The following is a 26,709-nucleotide window of genomic DNA, read 5'->3' as shown; positions in this document are numbered from 1 at the left end:
CCATTAGGGATTAAAGATGGTGACATGAGAGGCAAGACAGACGCTTCCTCCTAAAACCGCATATAATATGAAAATATAATTAATACAACTAATCCTGAAAGAGCATGAGGAAAGAGGACTACACCAGACTGCATACACCTGGAGAAAAGAGCAGACCTCACGGAACAGGGTAACATACCAAAGCTGTGGCCCGGAGAGACCCAAGCCCTTCCCCCACCCCAGCTCACTGGCAGGAGGAAGAGAAATGGAGCAGAGAGGGAGTGGAGGCCTGGGACTGCTGAATACCTAACTCCAGAGATCTGCTCTGGAGCACAAACCTACATTTCATGGTGCTTGCATGGTACTCTCATGATTAGGGGGTTGGAAAGCTAAGACAGGCAGAATTACTGGAAAGACTGAGATTCCAGCTGCTTGTGGAAACCAGAGATCCATATCCAGCTGCTCTGGAACAAAAGAAAGGCGGGCAGTCTGAGAGACTTCCTAACAAGGAAGCCCTTAGAAAGAGGGCTGCTAAAGGGGCAAGGATTGCACAGAGCTTACTGATAAGGAGAAAGGACAGGTACACAAAATTGTCTGGGTGCACTCTGCCCAGCAGCTTCGGAGCTTTGATGATTTCCAGGTGCTCCAGCCCCCTGGCTGGCTACACAGCTGCAAGGACCCCCTCTGTGATAGGCAGCCTACTGTGCCTTTCTCCCAGCCAGCCCCACCTGGCTCGCAAACTGGCAAACCCTACCCTTGTGTTAGGCCACCCAGAGGGAAGATCTATCTACATCAACTACAAATGCAAAGCACAGAGGCTTATACCTGTGTGTGTGGCCCACTGGTTCAGGCAGCAGAGACAGGCATAGCGGCTGGGAAGCAGGAAACAGCTCTTTCCTCCCCCCAGGCACTAATACCACTCCCTGTGAGCCCCGACATTGCTTCAGGGGCTGAGGAGCTCAAGAGTAGAGCGTCTGGACACTAGAGGGCGCCATATACAAATATGAAATGCCAAAGGAACCTTGTGTAGAGTAAAATTAATATAACTCCTGAGAAAGATGACATGGACCTCATGACTCTTCCTGAAAGGGAGTTCAAAATAAAAATCATTAACATGCTTATAGAGGTATGGAAAGATATTCAAGAACTCAGGAATGAAGTCCAGTTGGAGATCCAATTGTTGAAGAGCACAATAGAGGGAATTAAAAGCAGATTGGATACAGTGGAGGAGACGATAAATGAAATAGAAATTAGAGAAGAGGAATACAAAGTAGCTGAGGCACAGAGAGTAAAAAGGATCTCTAAGAATGAAAGAATATTGAGAGAACTGTGTGACCAATCCAAACGGAACAATATATGCATTAGAGGGGTACCAGAAGAAGAAGAAGAAGGGAAATAAAGGGATAGAAAGTGTCTTTGAGGAGGTAGCTGCTGAAAACTTCCCCAATCTGAGGAAGGAGACAGTCTCTCAGGCCATGGAAATCCACAGATCTCCCAACACAAGGGACCCAAGGAGGACAACACCAAGACATATAGCAATTAAAATGGCAAAGATCAAGGATAAGGATAGACTATTAAAAGCAGCCAGAGAGAGAAACAGGATCACATACAAAGGAAAGCCCATCAGGCTAACATCAGACTTCTCAGCAGAAATCTTACAGGCCAGAAGGGAGTGGCATGATGTATTTAATGCAATGAAGCAGAAGGGCCTCAAATCAAGATTACTTTATCTCGCAAGATTATCATTTAAATTTGAAGGAGGGATTAAACAATTTCCAGATAAGCAAAAGCTGAGAGAATTTACCTCCCCAAAACTATCTCTACAGTCTATTTTTGAGGGACTTCTATAGATGGAAGTATTCCTAAGGTTTAATAGCTGTTATGAGAGGTAATAAAACCACAGTAAAGAAAGTAGAACAGCTAATTACTAAACAAATGCAAAATTAAACTAACTATCTCCAAATTCAATCAAGGGATAGACAAAGAGTAAAGAATATGATACCTAATATATAAAGAATGGAGGAGGAAGAAAAAGGAGGAGAAAAAGAAAAGAACCTTTAGATTGTGTTTGTAATAGCATATTAAGTGAGTTAAGTTAGACTCTTAGATAGTAAGGATGTTACCCTTGAACCTTTGGAAACCACAGATCTAAAGCCTGCAATGGTAGGAAGTTCATACCTATTGATAATCACCCTAAATGTAAATGGACTGAATGCACCAATCAAAAGACATAGAGTCACTGAAAGGATAAAAAAACAAGGCCCATCTATATGCTGCCTACAAGAGTCTCACTTTAAACCCAAAGACATACACAGACTAAAAGTGAAGGGATGGAAAAATATATTTAATGCAACTAATAGAGATAAAAGCAGGATTTGTAGTACTTGTATCAGACAAAATAGACTTCAAAACAAAGACACAACAGACAAAGAAGGACATTACATAATGATAAAGGGGTCAATCCAACAGAAAGATATAATCATTATAAATATCTATGCTCTGAAAAAAGGAGCACCTACATATGTGAAACAAATACTAACTGAATTAAAAGGGGAAACACAATGCAATGCATTCATTCTAGAGACTTCAACACTCCACTCACTCTGAAGGACAGATCAACCAGACAGAAAATAAGTAAGGACACAGAGTCACTGAACAACACATTAGAACACATGGACCTAAGAGACATCTACAGAACTCTACACCCAAAAGCCACAGAATACACATTCTTCTCAAGTGCACATGGAACATTTTCAAGACTAGATCATACACTAGGGCACAAAAAGAGACTCAGTAAAATAAAAAAGATTGATATTGTACCAACCAGTTTCTTAGACCACAAAGGTATGAAACTAGAAATAAATAATGCAAAGAAAATGAAAAATCCCACAAACACATGCAGGCTTCAAAACATGCTCCTAAATAACCAATGGATCAATGACCAAATAAAAACAGAGATCAAGCAATATATGGACACAAATGACAACAATAATTCAACACTGCAAAAATCTGTGGGACGCAGCCAAGGCTGTGCTAAGAGGAAAGTATATTGCAATACAGGCCTACCTCAAGAAAGAATAACAATCCCGTATAAACAGTCTAAACTCACAATTAATGAAACTAGAAAAAGAAGAACAAATGAGGCCCAAAGTCAGTAGAAGGAGGGACATAATAAAGATTAGAGCAGAAATAAATAAAATTGAGAAGAATAAAACAATAGAAAGAATCAATGAAAGCAAGAGCTGGTTCTTTGAGAAAATAAACAAAATAGATAAACCCCTAGTCAGACTTATCAAGAAAAAAAGAGAGTCTACTCACATAAACAGAATCAGAAATGAGAAAGGAAAAATCACTACGGACATCAGAGAAATACAAAGAATTATTAGAGAATACTATGAAAAATTATATGCTAACAAACTGGATAACCTAGAAGAAATGTATAACTTTCTAGAAAAATATAACCTTCCAAGGCTGACCAAGGAAGAAACAGAAAATCTGAACAGACCAATTACCACCAACGAAATTTAACTGGTAATCAAACACCTACCTAAGAACAAAATCCCTGGACAAGATGGTTTCACTGCTGAATTTTATCAAACCCTTAGTGAAGACCTAATACCCATTCTCCTTAAAGTATTTCAAAAAAATAAAGAGGAGGGAATACTTTCAAACTCATTCTATGAGGCCAGCATCACTCTAATACCAAAACCAGGCAAAGACACCACAAAAAAAGAAAATTACAGACCAATATCCCTGATGAACATAGATGCAAAATCACTCAACAAAATATTAGCAAACCGAATTCAGAAATACGTCAAAAAGATCATCCATCATGATCAAGTAGGATTTATTCCAGAGATGCAGGGATGTACAACATTTGAAAATCCATCAATATCATCCACCACCACAACAAAATGAAGAACAAAAACCACATGATCATCTCCATACATGCTGAAAAAGCATTTGGCAAAATTCAACATCCATTCATGATAAAAACTCTCAACAAAATGGGTATAGAGGGCAAGTACCTCAACATAATAAAGGCCATATATGGCAAACCCACAGCCAACATTATACTTAACAGAGAGAAGCTGAAAGTTTTTCCTTTAAGATCGGGAACAGGACAAGGATGCCCACTCTCCCCACTTCTATTCAACATAGTACTGGAGGTCCTAGCCACAGCAATCAGACAACACAAAGAAATAAAATGCATCCAGATTGGCAAGGAAGAAGTTAAACTGTCCCTGTTTGCAGATGACATGATATTGTACGTAAAAGACTCTAAGGAATCCACTCCAAAATTACTAGATCTAATATCTGAATTCAGCAAAGTTGCAGGATACAAAATTAATACACAGAAATCTGTGGCATTCCTATACAGTAACAATGAACTAGCAGAGAGAGAAATCAGGAAAACAAATCCATTCACAATTGCATCAAAAAGAATAAAATACCTAGGAATACCTAACCAAGAAAGTGAAAGACCTATAATCTGAAAACTACAAGACACTCATGAGAGAAATTAAAGAAAATACCAGTAAATGGAAACACATCCGATGCTCATGGATAGGGAGAATTAATATTGTCAAAATGGCCATCCTGCCTAAAGCAATCTATAGATTCAATGCAATTCCCATCAAAATACCAACAACATTCTCCAACAAACTAGAGAAAATCATCCTAAAATTCATATGGAACCACAAAAGACTCCGAATAGCCAAAGCAATCCTGAGAAGGAAGAATAAAGCAGGGGGAATTAGGCTCCCCAACTTCAAGCTCTACAACAAAGCCACAGTAATCAAGACAATTTGGTACTGGCACAAGAACAGACCCATAGACCAATGGAACATACTAGAGAGCCCTGATATAAACCCAAGCATATATGGTCAATTAATATATGATAAAGGAGCCATAGACATATGATGGGGAAATGAAAGCCTCTTCAACAGCTGGTGTTGGCAAAACTGGACAGCTATGTGCAAGAGAATGAAACTGGATTATTGTTTAACCCCATACACAAAAGTAAACTGGAAATGGATTACAGACTTGAATGTAAGTCATGAACCATAAAACTCTTAGAAGACAACATAGGCAAACATCTCCTGAATATAAGCATGAGCAACTTCTTCCTGAATGCATTTCCTCAAGAAAGGGAAACAAAAGCAAAAATGAACTCATGGGACTACATCAAACTAAAAAGTTTCTGTACGGCAAAGGACACCATCAACAGAACAAAAAGGCATCCTACAGTATGGGAGAATATATTTGTAAATGACATATCTGACAAGGGGTTAACATTCAAAATATATAAAGAACTTACATGCTTCAACACCCAAAAAGCAAATAAACCATTTAAAAAATGGGCAGAGTATATGAAGAGACAGCTCTCCAAAGAAGAAATTCAGATGGCCAACAGACATATGAAAAGATGCTCCACATCACTAAACATCAGAGAAATGCAAATTAAAACCACAATGAGATATCCCCTCACACCAGTAAGGATGGCCAGCATTGAAAAGACTAAGAACAACAAATGCTGGCGAGGATGTGGAGAAAGGGGAACCCTCCTACACTGCTGGTGGGAATATAAGCTAGTTCAACCATTGTGGAAAGCAATATGGAGGTTCCTCAAAAAACTAAAATAGAAATACCATCTGACCCGGGAATCCCACTTCTTGGAATTTACCCAAAGAATACAACTTCTCAGAATCAAAAAGACATATGCACCCCTATGTTTATCACAGCACTTTTTACAATAGCCAAGACATGGAAGCAACCTAAGTGTCCATCAGTAGATGGATGGATAAAGAAGTGGCACATATACACAATGGAATACTATTCAGCCATAAGAAAGAAACAAATCTTACCATTTGCAACAACATGGGTGGAGCTGGAGGACATTATGCTCAGTGAAATAAGCCAGGCAGAGAAAGACAAATACCAAATGATTTCCCTCATTTGTGGAGTATAACAATGAAGCAAAACTGAAGGAACAAAATGGCAGCAGACTCAGACTCCAAGAATGAACTAGTGTTTATGAAAGGGGAGGGGTGTGGGAGGGTGGGTGGGGAGGGAGGGAGAAGGGGACTGAGGGGTATTATGTTTAGTACACATGGTGTGGGGGATCACTGGGAGAACAGTGTAGCACAGAGAAGGCACATAGTGAATCTGGGGCATGTTGCTGCACTGATGGACAGTGACTGCATTGGGGTATGGGTGGGGACTTGATAATATGGGTTAATGTCGTAACCACATTGTTTTTTCATGTGAAACCTTCATAAGAGTGTATATCAATCATACCTTAATAAGAAATTAAAAAGAAAAAAAACACTACCATTAGGTAATAACACTCTCAAGTAAGTCGCAATCATATGCCTTCTACCTAACCTGTAAAAATAAGTCTGGCAGCATTCAATTCCTTCCTCAGGGGTGGCTCTTTAAAAGAGAATAATGAAAATGTTTGTCTCCATAGGCTGATACTGAGGAGTTATCTACTCAGCCTAGACAGCACACTAATTTCAGCTAAGGATCAGCAAGAAAACATATTTAAAGAATGAGATCATGAAGAATGGTTTTGCATTCACAGAATCCACATTAAAGTCTTGGCTTCACTATTTACTGGCTCTGCGCCCATTGGTAACTTGTTTAACTATTGACCTTCAGTTTATTCACTTATAAAAATGAGGATAACTGTACGTCCCTTACAGTGTTTTTTAAAGGATTAAATACATAATACTGTCTGACCTGATACGTCTGGTATTTAGTGGCTTGTTATTGTTGGTGATGTTTTTAAGTGTATTTCCTGAAGGATATTCTCTCATTCCTGTTCCATAGAGCTCCCTCCCAGAAATAGCATAGGTCAGAGCCATATAACCATTGCATAGTTTGATTGCAATGCTTTTTAATGCCAGCTTCACTTTAGAATTACTTGGGGAGATTTTTTCTTTTCTTTTCTTTTTTACTAGAGTATCATTGATATACAGTCTTATGAAGGTTGCACATGAACAACATTGTAGTTTCAACATTCACCCATATTATCAAGTCCTCCCCTCACCCAACCTCCATTGCAGTCACTGTCTATCACCATAGTAAGATGCTATTGAGTTATTACTTGTCTTCTCCATGCTGTACTGCCTTCCCCATTATGTACCTATATTGTGATTGTTAATTACAGTACCCTTGAATCCCCTTCTCCCTACCTCCCCATCCACCATCCCCAACTCCTTACCTTTGGTAACCACTAGTTCCTTCTTGGAGTCTGCAAGTCTGATGCTGTTTTGTTCCTTCAGTTTTGCTTCGTTGTTATACTCCACAAATGAGTGAAATCATTTGGTACTTGTCTTTCTCCACCTGGCTTATTTCACTGAGCATAATACCGTCTAGCTCCATCCATGTCATTGCAAATAGTAGGATTTGTTTTCTCTGTATGGCTGAATAATGTTCCATTGTGCATATGTAACATCTCTCTTCATCAACCATTCATCTACTGATGGACTCTTAGGTTGCTTCCACATCTTGGTTACCGTAAATAGTGCTGTGATAAACATAAGGGTGCATATTTCTTTTTGAATCAAGGATCTTTTCTTCACATAAATTCCTAGGAGTGAAATTCCTGGGTCAAATGGTATCTCTGTTTTTAGTATTTTGAGGAAACTTCATATTGCTTTCCACAATGTTGAACTAATTTACATCCCAACAGTGTAGGAGGGTTCCCCTTTCTCCACATCCTCACCAGCATTTGTTGTTTCTTGTCTGTTGGATATTGGCCATCCTAACTGGTGTGAGGTAGTATCTTATCATAGTTTTAATTTGCATTTCCCTGACGATTAGCAATGTGGAGCATCATCCTTTCATGTGCCTGTTGGCCATCTGCATTTCTTCTTTAGAGAAGTGTGTGTTCAGATCCTCTGCCCATTTTTTATTCAGGTTATTTGTTTTTTGGGTGTTGAAGCATGTGAGTTCTTTATATATTTTGGATGTTAACCCATTATCGGATAAGTCATTTATGAATATATTCTCTCATATTGTAGGATGCATTTTTGTTCTTCTGATGGTGTCCTTTGCTGTATAGAAGCTTTTTAGTTTGATATAGTCTCACTTGTTCATTTTTTATTTTGTTTTCCTTGCCCAAGGAGATGTTTTCAGGAAAAATTTTCTCCTGTTTATGTTCAAGAGATTTTTGCCTATGTTTTCTTCTATGAGTTTTATGGTTTCATGACTTACATTCAGGTCTTTGATCCATTTCAGGTTTACTTTGTTTATGGGGTTAGATAGTAATCCAGTTGCATTCTCTTACATGTAGCTGTCCAGTTTTGCCAACACCAGCTGTTGAAGAGGCTACTTGGGGATATTTTCAAATATACCAATACCAGGCAACATCCCAGAAAAACTCAGCCAGAATTTCTAGATTAAAAGAACCATGGATCTGAATTTGGTTGGTGTGATGGTTAATTTTATGTGTCAACCCAACAGGGTCACAGGGTGTGTCTGTGAGGGTATTTTTGTATGAGGTTAGCATTCGAATCTATAAACTGAATAAAGCAGATTGCCCTTCCTAATGTGGGTGAGCATCACTTAATCTTTTGAAGATCTGAACAGAACAAAAAGGCAGAAAGAGAATTTGATCTCACTGCCTAACTGAGCTGGGACATTGTCTTCTCTTGCCTTCAGACCGGGGTTTATACCATTGGCTCTCTTGGTCCTCAGGCCTTTGTACTTGGCTTGAATATACCACTGGATTTCCTGGGTGTCCAGCCTGCAGACAGAAGATTGTGGAACTTCACCTCCTCCAATGATTATGTGAGCCAATCCCTTACAATTAATCTCTTTATGTATTCATATACATATACATATGTATCTATATAGACATGTACACCTGTGTCTTTATGTGTGTATTTTATATATATAGTGTAAATTATTGTTTCTCTGGAGAACCCTGACCTAATACAGATGACACACATGATCCTTTGTGCTCCCCAAATTTGGGATTACCTAAAATCCTTCCTCTCTAGTAAAAAACATGGACCTCTCTTTTGTTAAAAGACATAATTACAGTTCGGTATCTCCCTAGAGTCAGGTCCAAGGTGGAAGGGTTTGGCAGAGCACACTTGCATAAATATGATTCATGAACAGTTATGTAGTGGATAAGTATAAGTTAAGTCCACCTCCAAGAACATACCAACTCTACATCCAGGCCACATTCAAGATTCTGGATGTTCCTATTTGGTGATCACTTATGGATGTTTATATATTTGTATATTAATCCATTAGAGTCATTGCTTTTTTTGATGCAAAATAGTGTCCCATCTTTGGCCAGTGGAATACACCTAAGCTGGCTCTAGTGTTATTTTAATATGACCCAACAGCCTTTGATAGCACTTATTCAGTGTTAGTTATTATTGTTATTAGCTATTCTTATTCATAGATGGATTATAATATTCTTGAAAATGAGGGTTGTGCTTTAAGTATAGTATGAAAAATAATTTTTAAAACCCTAAGTTGTTCTACAAATGCAAAAGGGTTGTGGGAGAGTGATATAATAAGGGAAGTTTTAAAAGGGTAACACATTGTTATCTCATTGTACATTTACAGTCATAAAGGTCTTTTTAAACTACTTCCTTACCAACTAAATTACCTTTATAACAAAGTCAACATTGTATTTATTTCTTGTAGAATTTATAAGCTCCCAGAAGTTTCCTGGTAAGTCCTTATATTAAAAAGGACAGGTGCTATCAGGGCCAAATACATGTTCCTGGCATAAATAGCAGGAAGTCTATGAAGGGTTTATTTAAGAAGAGTAGGATTGAAACATATGCTTGAATGCATATAAGCACAATATGCTCCCCAGAACTCTAAAACACCTGTGAACAACAGCCAAGCCATATGTTGCTGAATTTATACTTAAAAATTAGTATGTAGATGTCAAAAAGGAAAATGCACTTTTGCACAAAAAATAAACATGTTGTTTGCTAACGTAACTCAATTTTACGGTTTCTTCAAATCCTTTTTAATTGTTAACAAGCTCTTGTCTTGTACCATATGCCACAATGTCTTCAAAACATTTAGTACAATAAACTAAAAACTGTAGAAGCATATTGTCAAAAGGATGATCCTAAAATTTCTATACCATATTGGAATTCAAATTGCAACACTTGAAATTTAGTATTAGAAACTCCACATCACAGAATAGCTAATGTTAGAGATATTTTCTTAGTTTTCAGGGAAGAGGTTTTTGCTCTTTTCAGCTTAAGACCTAACAATATGTTAAGGTTTTCTGAGTTGGATGCATGCCTGTATGGTTTATGGTTAGAAGGTACACAGAGAGGAGATGTAAGAGGGATGAAAGAGATGTCATCAGCCTGCTATGTGTGACTAAGGAGTCTCCTACCTAGAATATAAAGAGAGAAGGGAGACTTAAAGGCTAGAATAAATGGAAATAGTAAATTTAAAAAGATCACAAAGAAATGCAGGATTGTATTATTAGTTAGTATTTGACACTTGCTAGCTCATAGGTTTGATCTATGTGCTTCTAGAGCTATAATTTAATTTAACTGAAAGGACAATTATTTGAAAGACAATGTATTTCTAAATGGAAATCTTCTCTGAGCCTATTTTTAATGACTAGTTTCTATGTTAATAATTAATAACATTCATCTATAAGATAATATTTGATATAGTAGTGAATATAGTAAATTGATAGTGAATAACTTTTGTTGCTATAATTAGGTAAAACAATAAAATTTCATTTAGTAGCCACTAATTTGTTGAATGAACCTCCTATTCACACATAACATGAAAGAACACTCTTATACCTCAGGCCCAAACATTATGAGCTCTTGGTTATTAGGGTCCAAATTACTGTGGTGGTTCTATATGAGGGCAATGAATGCTCTCCACAAAAACTTCTCTGATGGAATAAGTCTGGGAGATACTTCACAATTTATGCCTCTCTGGGAGAATCACAATGTACATAGCATATTAAAATACTGCTCGAGACATTCTATAATAACAAAGCCCATTTAATTTACTGTTTCCCAAACTTTATGGATCATGGCTCTTTTTTTCGAAGTAAAACCTATCAAAAATATATCATTATCATATATAAGCAAAACCTATTGACTGCCTACACAACAGCTCTTCCTCCTCTCCCTTTCTAACAGAACCATGATTCTTGGAACAGCAGTATGCTCAGTCCTTGTGTAGTATGCTTTCTCCAAGCCAGTCCTGCCAATCTCTGGTGGCAGGCATGCCTTGCAGAATCTGGCCAGTAAGATATAAGGAGAAGTCTGCTGGGAGGCTCCTCCTTGATTCTTGATTTAAAAAACAAAAGGTGGCATAGAAAGGAAGTCTTATTATGCTTTGGATGCTATTATGTGAAAAATAAGATGCCTGTAAAGGTGTCAGCGTCCTGCAAAGGAAGTAACAACTTGAGGTCAAAAGCCAGATGGCTGAGGCTGGGGGAATAGAAGAATAGAAGAATAAGAGGAACATTTGATGGAATTTTTGAATCCACAAATCAATGTGGTAATTGTGTTTCTCTGTTATTTCTTATTAAAGAAAATATCTTATCATATAAGCTATTGTTAAGTGATTATTATCACTTGCAGTCCACACCATCCCAGCTGGCCAACATTCTCTTGGGAAATCCTAGAATAAAATAAGAGAGCGGCCTGTTGATTTCGTGAGAGTGAGTGCTCCCCACATGCTAGTGGGGAAAGGAAGCATGATGGGTTGTTCGGGGCTGGGACCCAAGGGATTAATTTAGCTACAAGTCTTTCCCCAAGCAAGTGTGAGCCTGCTGTTCCATGATGGCAGACAGCCTCAGATGAGTCAGTGTGGCTCTAATAGTATGAGGTATATCAGTATTGAATTGTATCAGTAAAGATAGGGCAGATTATGTGTAGGGAAGAAACACTTAAAATCTCAGAGCTTCACACAGCAAAGGTCTATGTCTTAAACTACATGTTCACTGTGAGTTGGCTACTGGATCTGCTTTGCATCATCTTCACTCTTGAAAGCAGGCTGAGGAAGAATCCCCATCTGGAACACTGATGGTTGTGTAGTGGAAAAGAAAGCTCTGGGGCTTCTTAGCCCCACTGTCAATGAAAGACTTGGTCTAAAAATAGTGTCTATCATTTCTCACAGCTCATTATATAGAACTGGTCCAAAGACCCCACTCAACCAGAAGGTGGCCAGGAACAGGAAGCACTCAAAGAAATCTTCATTGGTTATCACTTATATCAGAATGGTTGGCATAGCAATAGAAGTTCTGTCAGAAAACATGCTTTCATCCCTTGGATTCTCTCTGGGAGGTCTGTGTGAACAGAAGTTAAGACCCAGATTGGTGGCTGGAGAATTACAGGAAACTGGATTTGGCCTTCGGGAGAGGGCTGGTAAATGCTAGACAATGTATGAGGGTTCCATCCAAGCAGCCTAAATTCAAGGTGGAACGCTGGCCATACGAGGGAAACTGGAGGGCCATTTAGACACTTACCACCAGTTTCTATTTACTGAGTGCAGATGAGATAGGGCTTTTTGGTACCAGGTGGGATGAGAGAGATGATTTTAAGTCAGAGTACTAGGAAAGAGAATTTAGTCAACCGATACTTGCAGGAGAGCTAAGGTTCTGCCTGGAAAGATAGTTTCAAAAGTCAAAGTTGAAGGACTAATAAGGCCAGAAATAAGAGAATAAACAAGGCCTGCACTCAGGAGGATTACAGGTGGAATTAAATGTGATGAACCACGTGAAAGGACTTGACATTTATCTTTCTGCCTAGCACAAGGATAACTGCACAATTTTAGGGGGTCATACCAGATTGGACAAATATGTTTATATTTCAGGGGAAAAGCCTATGATTTGGTGAGGCTCCAGGTGTTCAGGAGTAAATGGTAGAAAGAATTCCAGACCCACTGGCTGGGGATGAGTTAGGCCTGGTCTGAAATGGATACACACAGGCTGCCTCAGCCTGGGCTACCTCAAGGATGGAGCAGAGCTGAATCTTCAGGCAAAAGACCTTCAGCACCTGCAGCTTAAGCAGAGCTGAGATGGACAGGGCTGGCCATGTTTCAGCTTTCATCATTTCCAGATGAGCCTTTCCAGACAGACCTATGGTATGGGATCCTTGGGCCTCCTATAGCACCTATCAACTGCGGTGCTCATTGGGCATGCAGCATGACATGGCTGTGGTTGTTAAATGTCTCATATGTCCCCTCTCGCCTCAACCTGATGCTGGCCCCTTTATGCATCAATAGGAACTATTCCAGCACTATGGACCTAATAAGAGCCCAATAATGATTGGTTGTTATTGATAGAACATAGAAGTTTTACCTACAGAAACTGGATATCAAGTGGCTAACTTGACTGGAAGCAATGTTTCTAGAAATTCTATAAAGTAAAAATTGGTTGGTTGAAGAAAAAGAACTGATATTTTTTGCACTTCTATTTTTTATCAGGCACTGTGCCAGGTACTTTGAAACATCCTATTTATTCCCCTTATCATCTGGGAGGCAGATTTTCTTTTCTCCCACTTTATAGACAGGAAACAGAGACTCAGGTTAACTGGCTTGCATTAGTTCATACAATGTGTTGATTAATAAATAGTGAGGCTGTGATACAAAGACAGGATTCACTGACTCCATGGCTCAAGGCTTTCTCACTTTCCCACTCTGCCTGCTACTAGAAATAACACAGTACTTTGATCAACCAACGAGCCTCGGAAGGGGACTCCTAGATATTTATACAGCTGCTAAAGAGGAGAACCATGGAGGAGAGAGCAATTTAGCAAACTAATGAATCATCCTCTGTTGCACAAATAAACTAATTGAATTTTCTTAGGAAGAAGCAATGGAATGGTTCTACTCTCATGTTCAGACACAATCTTGGGCCAGTTACTTAAATTCGTGGAACTGTGGTTTTTGTAGTTGCAAAATGGGATCCCACTCCTTGGTAGGCCTACCTTGCCAATTTATTATGAAGAGCAGCTGAGGTAACATAGGGTGCAATCAATATGAAAGCTGTAAAGAAATACTCAAATGGAAGGCATCATTATTGACTTTGCCTAAATGCCAGACATTAATAAATAAAACATTTTCCATTTCAAATGTGTTAAAAGTGTACAGCAGAGAGCCAGGCTTGCTATAGATTTTAATAAGGAAACACTTCTAATCAAGTCTTCAGGCATAGCTTAAGAAAAAAAAATAAGGTCTTTGGAAACACTTATTTTAATATGTAATTTAAATGATTTTCTGTGAAGAATAGAAACTGACCAAAGATATTAAAGGGTAAGTTAATGGTAAAGAAACCTGAATTTATCAGTAGTCTTTTTTTTTTTAGTTACCTTGTTTAACACATTTTATATGATTATCAAATATTCAGAAGTACTGGGAGAAACAACCATTTTTAAAATGTTTTTTTTTTCTTTTTAAGTTCTCCTTCTAGAAATTGGAAAGGGGGAAAAAAGTTTTTTATATTTGACTCCCTCCTATTACTGTCAACAGCAGTTAAGTGCATTTATGGAGACACAAGACAGCACAAAGATTCTTCTGTAATACATCAGAAGGCCCATCTTAATTATAATTACATTACACAGCTCTGCTTAGTCATTAGTTTCTTGTTTAGCGACAATGTCCTTCATTTTAAATCCTTTGATGGTAATTATTTGTAACTATGCCCTTGAGTTCTGAAAGCATGTGTACCACAGTCCTAGTGAACAATGGGTATTTCTAAACTACGATGCAATTGGTTTCCCATAAGGGATCATACAGGAAACAGTCCTTCACAACACTAAAAATTTGCAGAGGTTTCTGAATTGAGCTACAGTCCAAAATATAAGTGTGTGGTTATGCATATATGTGTGCAATAAAAAACTAAAAGCAAGTTGTTAGGTACAAGGCATGATTTTCTTAACCCTTAATGATCATGGCATATTTTGATGTGTTCTGATCTGCTTAAATTAAGGCATATTAATACATATGATAAATTGACCTAAAAGTGAGATTTTTTTTTGAGACATTTCTAGTTTTACCAGTCTTTTTTGTACAGAAAAAGTATCTTGTGTTTGTGCACTTATTCATTTATTGAGCATCCATATGTGCCAGTAACTGTGTTTAGGGGCAGAGAACACAGGCCCTAAGAGGGTCAGGGCCTGACAAGAGCTCACAGGCCCATTGTGGGGGAACAAAGTAGCCAAACCAAATAACTTGATTATCCTCAGGCCTGTGGGAAATGGCAGATCATGTTAATGTTAAAGCTCCAGCTTGTCACCCTCATCTGCTGATCCGGTAACTCCTCAAAGCCAGGTGTTTCGTCCAGAGCTGTCCTATGGTGTTTTTACTGCTCCCCTAGGACTTAACACTCCTCAGTGTCTCTTCTTCCGGTGTGACCAGCAGCAATATACAAATGCTTTGGCTGTAAAGCCCACCACCCCACCTGGGGCTCCCGACACAGGGCACTCTCTCTGCATGCCTCGTTTGGACTCCAGCAAACGCTGGCATTGGGTCCTGGAGTTACTGCAGCTCTGCAGCATGTCACACCATTCTGTCATCCTTGTCTTCTCTTCTCTACGTCCCTCTTCCAGCTTTTGTTCTCTTTTGAAAGCCACATTTATGTTCTTCACATATGGGAAGTATTTTTGGTCAAAGCTAAAAATGCATAACTCATTCTTTGGCAATGATTTCCTAAGCAAGACTGGCTTCAGTTTGAAAGAAAAGCTTTCAGTAGGTAACAACAACAAAAAAAAATGCAAATCCCACAGACCCCTCTGGCTACACTATAATTCTTATTCATAAAAGTGAAATACACACTTCACATGTGTGCATTAAATAAAGCCTCCTTTCCCAGGGCACGAAGGTAAGTATTGGAATCATTAACATTCTTATTATCAAGCTACACATGGTTAGAGAAATCCAGAGACATTTGTATTTTCCTAAAACACTGGCTTTTGAGTGGGAACCAGAATGATTTTCTTAGGGATTTACCCGCTGGCCAGGTAGCACAAAGAAAACACTGTAGAAATAATGTTTACAGAATGCCTATTATCTGCAAGGCATTGTGCTAGGGGCTGTCCACACAGTTTCACTGGATCCTTACTACCAACCCAAGAGGTGGGGGGTAGGTTGTCCCATTGGCAGAGGGCTACACTGAGGCTTTGAGGTTAAGTCTCTTGCCCAAGGTCTTGCAGCCATTCTATCAGGCTGCTCCCGACTGCTGAGATGCCAGGGGATTCCTATGGCTTCCATGCTCCTTGCATCATCTGTGTGTTTTCTTTTTCTATAAAGCAGTGGAAACCCAAGGTCAGGTTGGACATGAGTTGCTCGAGAGCATGACTGAACAGTTCTCACCCACAGCATGAGCACTGTAACTCAAGGGTGGGCAGTGGGGCAGAATTCCTCTCTGGCTGTTACAAGGTGGTGGTCTCCAAAGCTTTTCACCTAGATGCGTCTGGATTTGAATCCTGTCTCTGCTATCACCTGAGGGCCTCTGGGAAAGCTGTTTATTTCTTCTGAGTCTCAGCTTCCTCAACTGGAACATGACGTCAATGCCGCTTACTTCTCAGTGTTACAGGAAGGATTGGAGCGAACATACAGGAAGGACTTGGCAAATAGTTGGTAATTCTTCACTCTCCTCCCTCTGTATTCCTAGCCATGTACAGCTACTGCACTGACCACTGCTTGGCAGGGGCAGGCCCAGGCCTGTCCTGGTTTCTGAGTTAGTGCTGATCAGCGTTAGCAGTTTAAGCTCATCTGATGGTGGTCCTGACATTTGCCTATATCCTGCTGTACTGAACGTCTCTTGAGGTGCTGAATACAGCTCCCTGATCCTTCCCATCCCCCATCCATGCTCTGGTTGGGGTCTCGCTGAATAAACAGGGCCTTCTCTAGCTTCTAGGCCAGCTGATTGCACACCTACACCCACCTTCACCCTGGACCATGTCCAAGATCTCTATACCCTTTGGATACTATAGAATGCTATTGTAGGGCTGGTCTTCACAACTGGCTGTGGGTATCCTACTCAGTACTTTTTATTGTTATTATTCTGAACATCTAGGTACCAAGCCCTGTAAAAAGACAGGCATGGTCCAGGCAATTGAGCTAAAGGCTTTACATGTATTATCTCATTTAATTCTAATTAGAATCCTGTAAAGTGGGTACTATTGATATGTCCATTTTAAAAATGAGGAAACTAAGGCTGAGGAAGGACAAGGCTCTTTCTCCAAGTCACACAGCTAGAGAGAGGGCAAGCCATGTGAGCATCCCATGCCAGGGCTCATAGTCAATACACCCTATTGCTTTTCATCCCACCTGTCACCCCTCCACTACTTCCGTCTTTCTTGGCTGTTTGACGTGCTTCATGGCAGCAGGCACCTCTTTTTATTGCAGCATCTTGAAGGTACTGTGATTGGCTTGTTCTTGTCTCTCATTAGACTGGGAGCTCCTTGAGGGCAGGAACTGTTTCATTTATCTGTGTACTCCAGTGCTCAGCACAGTATCTGGCACAGAGTAAATGTTCCAAAAGATGCTTGTTGACTGAGTTGTACTGACTTTTTTTTTCTACCTGCTGACTCACGTTGCTGAAATCCCATATGTCCTCTATCAAAACTCATCTGAGCTGTGACAGCTCTAGCATCAACATTACCAGGCACTCTTGGGCTTTAAGTGGTGTGTGAGTGTGTGTGTACATACATATGCATATGTTTGTGTGTGTTTATGTGTGTTATGGTATCAACTAAAGCAACTATAGGGTTTTTTTTTTCCAAAAGCTTGTCTACATCAAAAGCTTTCAGCCATCACATTTCTTTAGTTGCCTTTAATCTGGAAAGTTCCCATAGCCCTTCATAATCTTTATGACATAAACATTTTTGAAGAATATAGTCCATTAAAAAATAGAATGCTGCCCATTTTAGGTTTGTCTGATGTTTCCTTACGATTAAATTCAGGTTGTACATTCCTAGCCAGAATGACGTTTTGTCCCCAGGCTGTCACATCTGGGGGCCTATGATGTCCTTCTGCCTGGACACTGGAAGTTAATTTTAATCACCCAATCAAGATGTTGTCTTATTTCTTCTCTGTATAGTTGACATTCTTTCTCCTCTTGTAACTAATAAACAATCTGTGAGGAGATAATTTAAGATTGTGCATACATCCTGTTACTCATCAAATTTCCTGGATCCATCGATGATTCCTACCTGTACCTGTCTTTAATATGATGATTGCAAGATAACAGTTCAGCAATTAAGTACAATATCTGATTCTAGACTGGATGCTGTACACAGGAGGGGAAAAAAATGCCACAAAGCACATTATTGAGTTACGGACATAATTGAAATATGATATATATATATATGTGCGAATATATATATGTGTGTATACATACACACACCCCTATATACATATATATGTATGTGGACAGAACGTACAATGATAAAGCAAAGGTGAGGTAAATGTTTAAAGGTAAGATTTTGGATGTTCCTTGAATTCCTAGTCCTGCAACTTTTCTCTGCCTTTGAAATTATTTCCAAGCAACAAGTTAGAAACAAGCTTTGAGCCACGTATAAACATTAGATGTCCTACCTGAAGCAAGGGGAGTCTTTCTTTTAATGACTTACACTGAATCAATTAACAAGTACAAGTTTCTCCTGCACTAAATGATCCCCAAGGTCTAGTCCAATAGGATATCCTAGGGCCTGATGTGAAACTTCTGTCTCCACAATAGGGCCTGTGGGAACTGTCAACCAAATAAGAGCGGGAATTTGCAACGAAAGACTCTAGTTCTAGTTGCACACTCCTTGGTTTGCTTTATTAAAAGACAATGGGCATGATGAAATGATCCCTAAAGGGTCTTGAATGTAAGGTGAAATGACACAGGTCCCTGACACAATGACATAGAACCTTCTGGCACTGGCACTTGCAAGCTCTGTTCAATCCCCTTTCATGATGGCTGCATACTCCTTCTGGTGTTCAACTAGCTTCAGGAATACTTGGTATTTCTTGTCGTAATATCTGTGGGAGAAAAATGAATATGCTGAATGATCTCGGATAAAACTGTTACACAGCTTCCCCTTACATTTAGAAAAACTGGACTATATCTTTTATGGTTTTGTAGACACCTCCTCTTTTTGGAATATTTATGGAGCATCCTGAGCAATGGGTAAGCACAATTCACATCTATTATTTCTAACCTACAAGGGGTGTTATTATCTGAGCAAAAGCCATGGGAGAGCTAAAATTCAGCAGGGCTGGAAAACAAACTCAGGTCTGACTTCAAAGCCTCCACCGTCATGTACTAGAAGGCCCAGGCTTAATACACAACCTTTCCCATTCCCAACTTCAGTGAATATTTCATAGACGACCAGCCCCAGGTTTGATGACTGATTTAAAACCACAGCCTGACCAGGGATGAGCTTGGACATTTTAATCACCCGTTGCGGGTTCCACACCTATATTTCCTTTGCAGGCTGACTCATCCGGGAGGCCGATCAGAACTTGGTGTTGGCCATCAGTCAGATGATAGAAGGGAAGCCCAATCCCAAAGGGATAATAGCAGCTCAGACAAATTCAGCTTGAAGGCTTGCAACGTCATCCTTGCTCCTCTTGGTCTGGGGTTGCTGACACGAGGTGAGGGGCTGATGGAGCCGCTTTAGCACATCTTGGTAGATTCTGGGGTGCTCTAAAGTCATCCTAAGGGAGCTTTGGTGTGAGCTTGTGAATTGGGGGACAGAGATTGTAAGAGTAATGCTGGACACACACAGAGGGACTTCTCCCTGTAACATGCAGAGCTAAGTAAATTAATAGACCTTCCCCCAACATTTCTGCTTTAAGCATAAGAGCTGTAATTGCGCCAAATATGGAGTTAAGAGGCAGACTCTAAAGCTGGGGCTTGGATCTCAGTTTGGCTCATTACTAGCTGTGTGAACTTGGGTATGTCACTTGATCTGTTTGTGCCTAAATTTCCTCACCTGTACATAGGAATAATTATAGGATCTACTTCAACAGAGCTGCTATGTGAATTCAATGAGGTAATACATGAAAAACACTTTGAACAGTGCCTGGCTCAAGGTAAGTGATATCAGTGCTGGTTATAGTTACTATTTCAAAATAATAATATTCCAATATTACCATCAATCTTGGTAATGTCAATGTTTTACCAACACCTGCTCTATGAGCCTCCAAATTTATTAATCATAGAATTATTTTAGAAACAGCAATTTTCTCCTTCTAATGATACCATACAACAATTTAACATTAAGCAATTCTTTCATTATATGAGATGGATTTCCTCACTTTGGAAACTACAAGTGCTGAAACGGAAAAGCATTGGCTTTACTGGTAGGCAAGCCTTAGTAACTTTGGGCAACCTCTGTAAATGGTCTGAGATTTCTCTGCTCTAAGAGGGAGTTAAGAGTACCTGTTATAGAGTGACTGAACTTTAGACAAGAAAATGTACATGAATTCTCTGTGAGCTACAAGTGCTCACAAATGGGAACTAATATTGTTCTTATATCTTTCTATTATCTGGGAATGCTAAGAGAAAAACTGTATTTTTCCTTTTTGCAAAACTAAAACTCTGTACCCATTAAACAATAATTCCCCCTCCCTTCCCCACGGCCCCTGGCAACTACCATTCTACTTTCTCTATGAATTTGACTACTTTGGGTACTTCCTGTAAGTGGAATCATACAGCATTTATCCTCTTGTGACTGGCTCTTTTTACTTAGCATACTGTTCTCAAGGTTCATATGTCAGTCCTTCCTTTTTAAGGCTGAATAATATTCCACTGTATGTATATACCACTTTTTCTTTATCCATTCATGTCAATGGACACTTGGGCTGCTTCCATGTTTTTGCTATTGTGAATAATGCTGCTATGGGCATGGGTGTACAAATAGCTCTTTGAGACCCTGATTTCTATCCTTTTTGGTATATACCAGGAAGCAAGATTTCTTAATCAGATGGCAATCTTATTTTTAACTTTTAAGGAACTACCATACTATTTTCCATGGTTGGCTGCATTTTACTCTCCCACTAACATTGTGCAAGGGATCCTATTTCTCCAAATCCTTATCAATAGTTGCTATTTTCTGCTTTTTGATAGCAGCCATCCTAATGCATGTAACGTGGATATAAGTTTTCATTTGCATTTCCCTAATGACTTGTGACGTTGAGCATCTTTTCATGTGCTTATTGGCCATCTGTATATCACCTTTGGATGAATGCCTGTTCAAGTCTTTTGCATATTACTGATTTGGGTGTATGTGTGTATGTGTTTTTAATTTAGTAGTTTTCTGTATATTCTGGATATAACTTTTAAACCAGATATACGATATGCAAATATTTCCTCTCATTCTGTAGGCTGCTCTTTACTCTGTTGGCAGTCCATTTTGAAGCACAAAATTTTCCAGGGCACGTTGAAGTGACTGCTCTACGTTCACATATAAATTCAGCTTGAGCATAAGGCTGAGATTTGGGATTTTCCTAAAAAGCATGTTGAACCACAGTCACTAGATCATGCTGTGATCCTGACTTTTAAAATCAACTGAATTCCCTCTCTTCCAAGTTCCCCCCATACTCAGTCAGTGGCATCTGTAACCTAAGTAAATGTCCCACGCAGATAACGTGATTTGAGGCAATGAAGAGGTGTGTGACTTGCTCTGAAGGAAACCGGCCCTCTTTCTACTTGCAAATCTTAGGGATGCCTGTAGATGGTGCTAAAGTACCACGAGTGCCATTTCCCAGAGGCAGGCTGGGGGCTTGACAGTAAGAAGGGTACTTTTCAGATTTTCAAAAATCTTTCCGGATTTCCAGAAAGAACTTAAAAGCAGACTTCTCTCAAAAGTCTTGGGAGGCTGAAGAGATGAAGAAGAATAATCTATTCGCAATTTCAACAAGAGGGAAGCTGCTAGCCCATGTCTTCCCCTGCCACGTGTAACTCAGACCTCTCCAAGTTCCTGAGTTGAGCTCTCCCACCTAATGGCCTGCCTTCTGACCCCAGTACTTAGGGAAGGGTTTATCTTCAGAAGGTTAACAACCCAACTCCATTTGGAGGGCTTCTTCAAGGAATGAAAAGGAATTGGATTGCTCTCTGCATGGACATTTCCAACTCTGATAATACTGATAGTACTTGGGTGGGATCAGCACCTTTGCCTGTTACAGGAGGTGGAATTTGCTTTTATGTCTTAATCTCAAACCTAAAATTATAAAAGGCACTTGTACAATTGTTTCATCATTTTTAAACTCACCACCAGTGACTTAATATAGTTCTTTTTCATCTTTCACCTGGATTAACGAAAAAGCCTTCTATCTGATCTCTGGGCTTCTATCCTGACCCCCTAATTCATTCTATCCTGAAATCTGCAGCTGACCAGGTCCCACCACTGCCTGAAATTCAGTTTGTTCATTCTGCCTGTAGGAGGAAGTTCAAGGTCTTTAGTAAGGCCTCAAAGCTAGTGAGATGACCCCCACCATTCTCTCCACATCGTTTCACCTTTTGCCATTCCCCAGCTCCTACTTTGTATTTTGGAATTATGAATTGTTTACATGAACATACCAGGCTGTTCCCACCTTTAACTTTGCATCTGTCATTCCTTCTATGGAGAATGTCTTTGCCCGTACTGGCCTGTCCGACAGTTTTTTCTAAGCATTTAAAGTCAGTTTAGACTTAAACTCTTCTCCAACCTTTTCCTTATGGCATACAGGTCACATTCCTTCTTCCTTGGACTACTTTGTCACCTGGTAATACTTCTATTGTAGAACTTACCTCTTCAGTCTGAAATGATCTATGGGCATAAATAAGATCGTGTCTTATTCCTCTCTAAGTCCTTCCTAGAGGCTAATGAACATAATACCTTGAATATACCAGGAGATCAATAAATAGTGTGAAAATAAATAAATTTTGTGAATTGGGTTAAAAATCAAGGTTATGTAGCCCTCAGTGCCAAGTGATACAAAGGGTGGAAGAAAGGAGAAATGTTACTATTGTCCTTTGATGGAGGATATAAGAGATCCACTTTTAGAAGAGAGACCAGATTTGTTACTAATGACCTAGGGAAAAGAGCACTGTTCTAAGGGTTCAGAAGTCTGTATTTGACCCCCAGGTCTGGCCCTACCTGGCTTGGTGATCTTAGGTATTTGACAGTGACTTTACCCCTCTGGGATTTCATTTTATCCACTATTAAATGAAAGACGGTGTTTGCTGACGTCCATGGTTTAGTCGAGTTCTTAATTGCACGTGTTTATATGGCCTCGTTCCTCAGCATTGCATAAAAAGAACACAAACTTACCTTTTATCCTCAAGTCTGGGAAACACAACTTTCCCAACTTTGCTCATTCTGGCCATTGCCTCCTGTCAAATGGAAAACAGAACACAGAGAGCTGAGTTGGAAGCTGAAACCAGACAAGGCTTGTCATGGGCAAGAACATTCTAATTAGAATTCACGTCCCCTTAAGACAGTCCTTTTTTTTTTTTTCAACTTATTTTTCTCTGGTAATAAGAATAAAACCCAATGATCATTAAAAGTTACTTCTATGAACACAAATCCTGGGCTTAATAAATGGTATTATTGAGGGTTCCATGTCATAAGCAACCCAGAAGGCAAAGCACTTTTGTGATCACCTGCAGGGAACAGAGGGAGGAAATTATCTTCCCTTCTTTAGCCTGAACACAGGAGCTTAAAAAGGCAACATAATCAGCCACTGCATGCATTATTTACTTAACTCAAGATAACAATACCTGGATGGGATCCACTTTGCACCTGCACTTTAGGATAAAATGTTTAAGACCTTTTCATTTCACCTTTAGCTCTTTTTCCAGCAGTGTCTGAAATTGTGAGTACAGATGTGAGACCTCTGGGCTGAGTTTAATTTACTTGAGTTCTGAAATGTGACTTCAGGACATTCTTGTCTTTAAATAGGCCAACTGGGAAGACAGCAAGCTGTAGTGTCTTGGTGGATGTGGTCTGGGGTGTACAGCATCAAGCTCTGCCGTGGATTGTGTTGGCTCCATCATATGAATAGGAGGGTTAGATTTCCTTGGGCAGTTCTCTAGATGCTGGTGAGACTATGGGAAAGTTAGGGGGAATGGAATGAACCCAAACTTTGTAGTCCAACAGATTTGACTAGGGAGACCACAAGCTCTGGCATGACAAAGGCCCCAGGAATGGACCGCCCCCCCCAAGCAGGGCTATTGTTAAGGACGTAGTCATTCTGGGGTCACATATGTACAACCTCATATTCTATATATTTCTTAATCACTCACTATGTACCAGACATTGTGAGAGTGATACAGATTTGCATAAGACATATTCTTTGTCCTGGAGAAATTTACATACTAGCTGGGGAGGAATAAAATGTAAAAAGCTGACAATTACACAAAATGTGAAAGTCCCTGGGTATCTTCAAAGCATATCCAAGTGTTACCTGCCCATCCTTGCCACCTTACCATGATTACATATACATTTTAATTCGCCACGAATTTCTTTCTGGAATGCCATGTATTCGCTGGTTTATGTGCTTGGAATTTGTTTTCTCCACTCCGTGCCCTAAACAGAATGCAAGCCACACAAAGCCAGGTAACTGTTTCATCTCAGCACCTAGACTATCCTTAGGGTGCACTGAAGCGCCTTCTATGTGCCAAGTACAATATGCAATATATATGGAAGACACAGGTGAAAGATTTGTGGGTCCTTTCATCAAGGAGCTCACCATGCAACGGAAAAGACATCTCCCGTAATCAATACAGAGTGTGATAAATACTCTTGTTAGAAGCAGATAAACTTTCTTTGGGTAGTTATCCAAGGACTAGGGCGCCTGCTACTTTTCCACCGGCCTCATCACTCACACAGACTTCCAGTCCAGCGAGGACGCTCTGCCAGCTCTTCCCCGGGGAGGGCACGAGCATTCTGAACGAGTTATCTGGTTTCCTGGCCCTCCGGGGATTTGACAGTGCTGATTGTGAGATCAGAGACGCCGAGAGGAGCAAGCACACTGGCAGCAGGAACAGTCTTAGGTAAGGAGGAGATTTGAAAAATTATGAAAAATTACTGGAAAGGAAACCATGGTGAGAAGGTGAGGGCTAAGAAAGGGCAGTCTGGGCCCTTTGTGCAGAGGATCCAGCGTCTCTGCAGACGTCCCGGCCGCCCCGCTCGGCGCGGGAATTTCGAGAGCTGCGCCCCGCAGAAGGGCGTCAGCACGGCCTCCTGCACGGGAAACGCCTCCACTGAGCTGGTCCCGGTCGGCCCCCTCGCCAGCTCTGCCGCCCGTCCTCGCGGGGTCTTGCTTCCTCCCTCAGCGAGGCTCCGCGGCGCTTGCAGGGAGGACTTGGCCTCCCCGCATCGCCTCTCGATCTTGAAAATGCTCTCAGGGGATCTCCTCTGGGTGGCGCTTAGGCCCCAGGCGTGAGGCGGCGTCGCAGGACTGGCTTCTCGGGTGGGATCCGGGACCCGTGTCATGGAGAAGGTGCTCCGTGAATGTCCCTTCTCTCCCCACGGTAACAGATGTGGGGACAACAGGCGGACAGCAGGAAATTCTTTCCACTATTCCTTACATTACCTTTGTTTTTTTTTTGAAAAAAATGATTGAGGAGCAAACACCAGCAACAGAGATTCCAAAGGTTTAAAAAGCAGGCATTTTGTTTGTTTTAAAAAGTACAGACTTAAATATTAAACTCAGTTCAGCTGTCAACTCCACTGAGGTTTCTCTGACCCACCCCTGCTGCCTGCCTCCCACCTAGATGGGGGTATTTGTTCCCACAGTGACTTGTGCTTCCATCTGTCAGAGCATTGGTGGCACGGCACCACAATTTTCTGTTAACACATCAGCCTCCCCAGCTAGACTGTGAGCTCCTTAAGACAAGAACTGTTAGAATTATTTTCACTGCCAGACTCCGCATCTGGTGTATCATATGCATTCAGGGAATGTCTGCAGGATGAGTGACCTTAGGGATCATACATGTGACAGAAGGCTAAAATGGACGTTTTAGCTGAGATCTAAAGATGACAGATATAAGACACCAAAGTGAACTGGAAACAGACCACCCTGAAGAATTTGAAAAAAGGCTGGTTGAGGACCTGTTAGTCAACTCTTAAACCTTTCATCCTTATGGAAGGTCAGAAAAAGAGATGGATTTTAGGAAAGAGCTGTTGATTTACTGCATATCAGGCCTCCTTCCTTGGGAGGGGTGGAAGGGTTCTCCCGGCTAACACGTCAAGAGAGCAGGGCTTCACTGAGATGAACAGGGAGCCTGGTGTGTGTCCGTGAGGCTGCGGGGCACAGTGGATTAAGTGTGGCTCCTGCTGGAAGAGAAGGGCCAGCTGGCAGCTGTACAGGGAAGGAGCGGTTGCACGGGGATCAGCCGGCACTGCCAGAGTCGGTCAGACTTCCGAGGGCGTGGCTGGTTCCCAGGGACCTGAGGTGGCCCACACATGGCAGGGCTGTCATACACCCTACCCACTGTGGCCACCTAATGAGGCAGAGAGAGTCTGCATAAAGAAGGCTGAGATGATCTACTGTATTTCTAAGGAATAAAAAGAGTAAAAAGTCTTCTAGAATAGACTGGCATTAACAAGGTCAAGAAAGTCCAAGTGAGAGGTTTCCAGAAGTAGATGGTTTCCAAACAAAACCTACGATGGAACCTAGCTATAAATGTCCATTAAGCGAAGAAAGCATGAAACCCATTTATGGCAGTGCTGATCAGATAAGAATTCTTCTGCACCCGTGATCTCCCTTCCCTTACACCCTCCA

The 26,709-nt window shown here is 40.5% G+C and overlaps 1 protein-coding gene across 6 annotated transcripts in view; it reads right to left on the bottom strand.

Moving 5' to 3' along the window:
* Positions 1 to 18,750: 18,750 nt before the first annotated feature.
* FGGY (FGGY carbohydrate kinase domain containing) overlaps positions 18,751 to 26,709 on the bottom strand; it is a 408,065-nt gene continuing 400,106 nt past the window's right edge. For 3 of the 6 annotated variants that reach the window (XM_057500245.1, XM_036911238.2, XM_036911239.2), the window contains 2 exons: positions 23,253 to 23,314; positions 18,751 to 18,975 (listed from right to left, as the gene is read on the bottom strand). In XM_057500245.1, coding sequence (XP_057356228.1) covers positions 23,296 to 23,314 — 19 coding nt within the window. In that variant the 3' untranslated portion in view covers positions 18,751 to 18,975; positions 23,253 to 23,295. Of the gene's footprint in view, positions 18,976 to 18,998; positions 19,675 to 23,252; positions 23,315 to 26,709 lie in introns of those variants that run through there. The other 3 variants (XM_057500246.1, XM_057500243.1, XM_036911240.2) reach the window with 3 other exon arrangements.

The sequence above is a fragment of the Manis pentadactyla genome, chromosome 4, assembly GCF_030020395.1.
Source record: "Manis pentadactyla isolate mManPen7 chromosome 4, mManPen7.hap1, whole genome shotgun sequence".
Classification (NCBI taxonomy): Eukaryota; Metazoa; Chordata; class Mammalia; order Pholidota; family Manidae; genus Manis; species Manis pentadactyla.
This window is presented reverse-complemented; position numbering and strand designations above follow the sequence as displayed.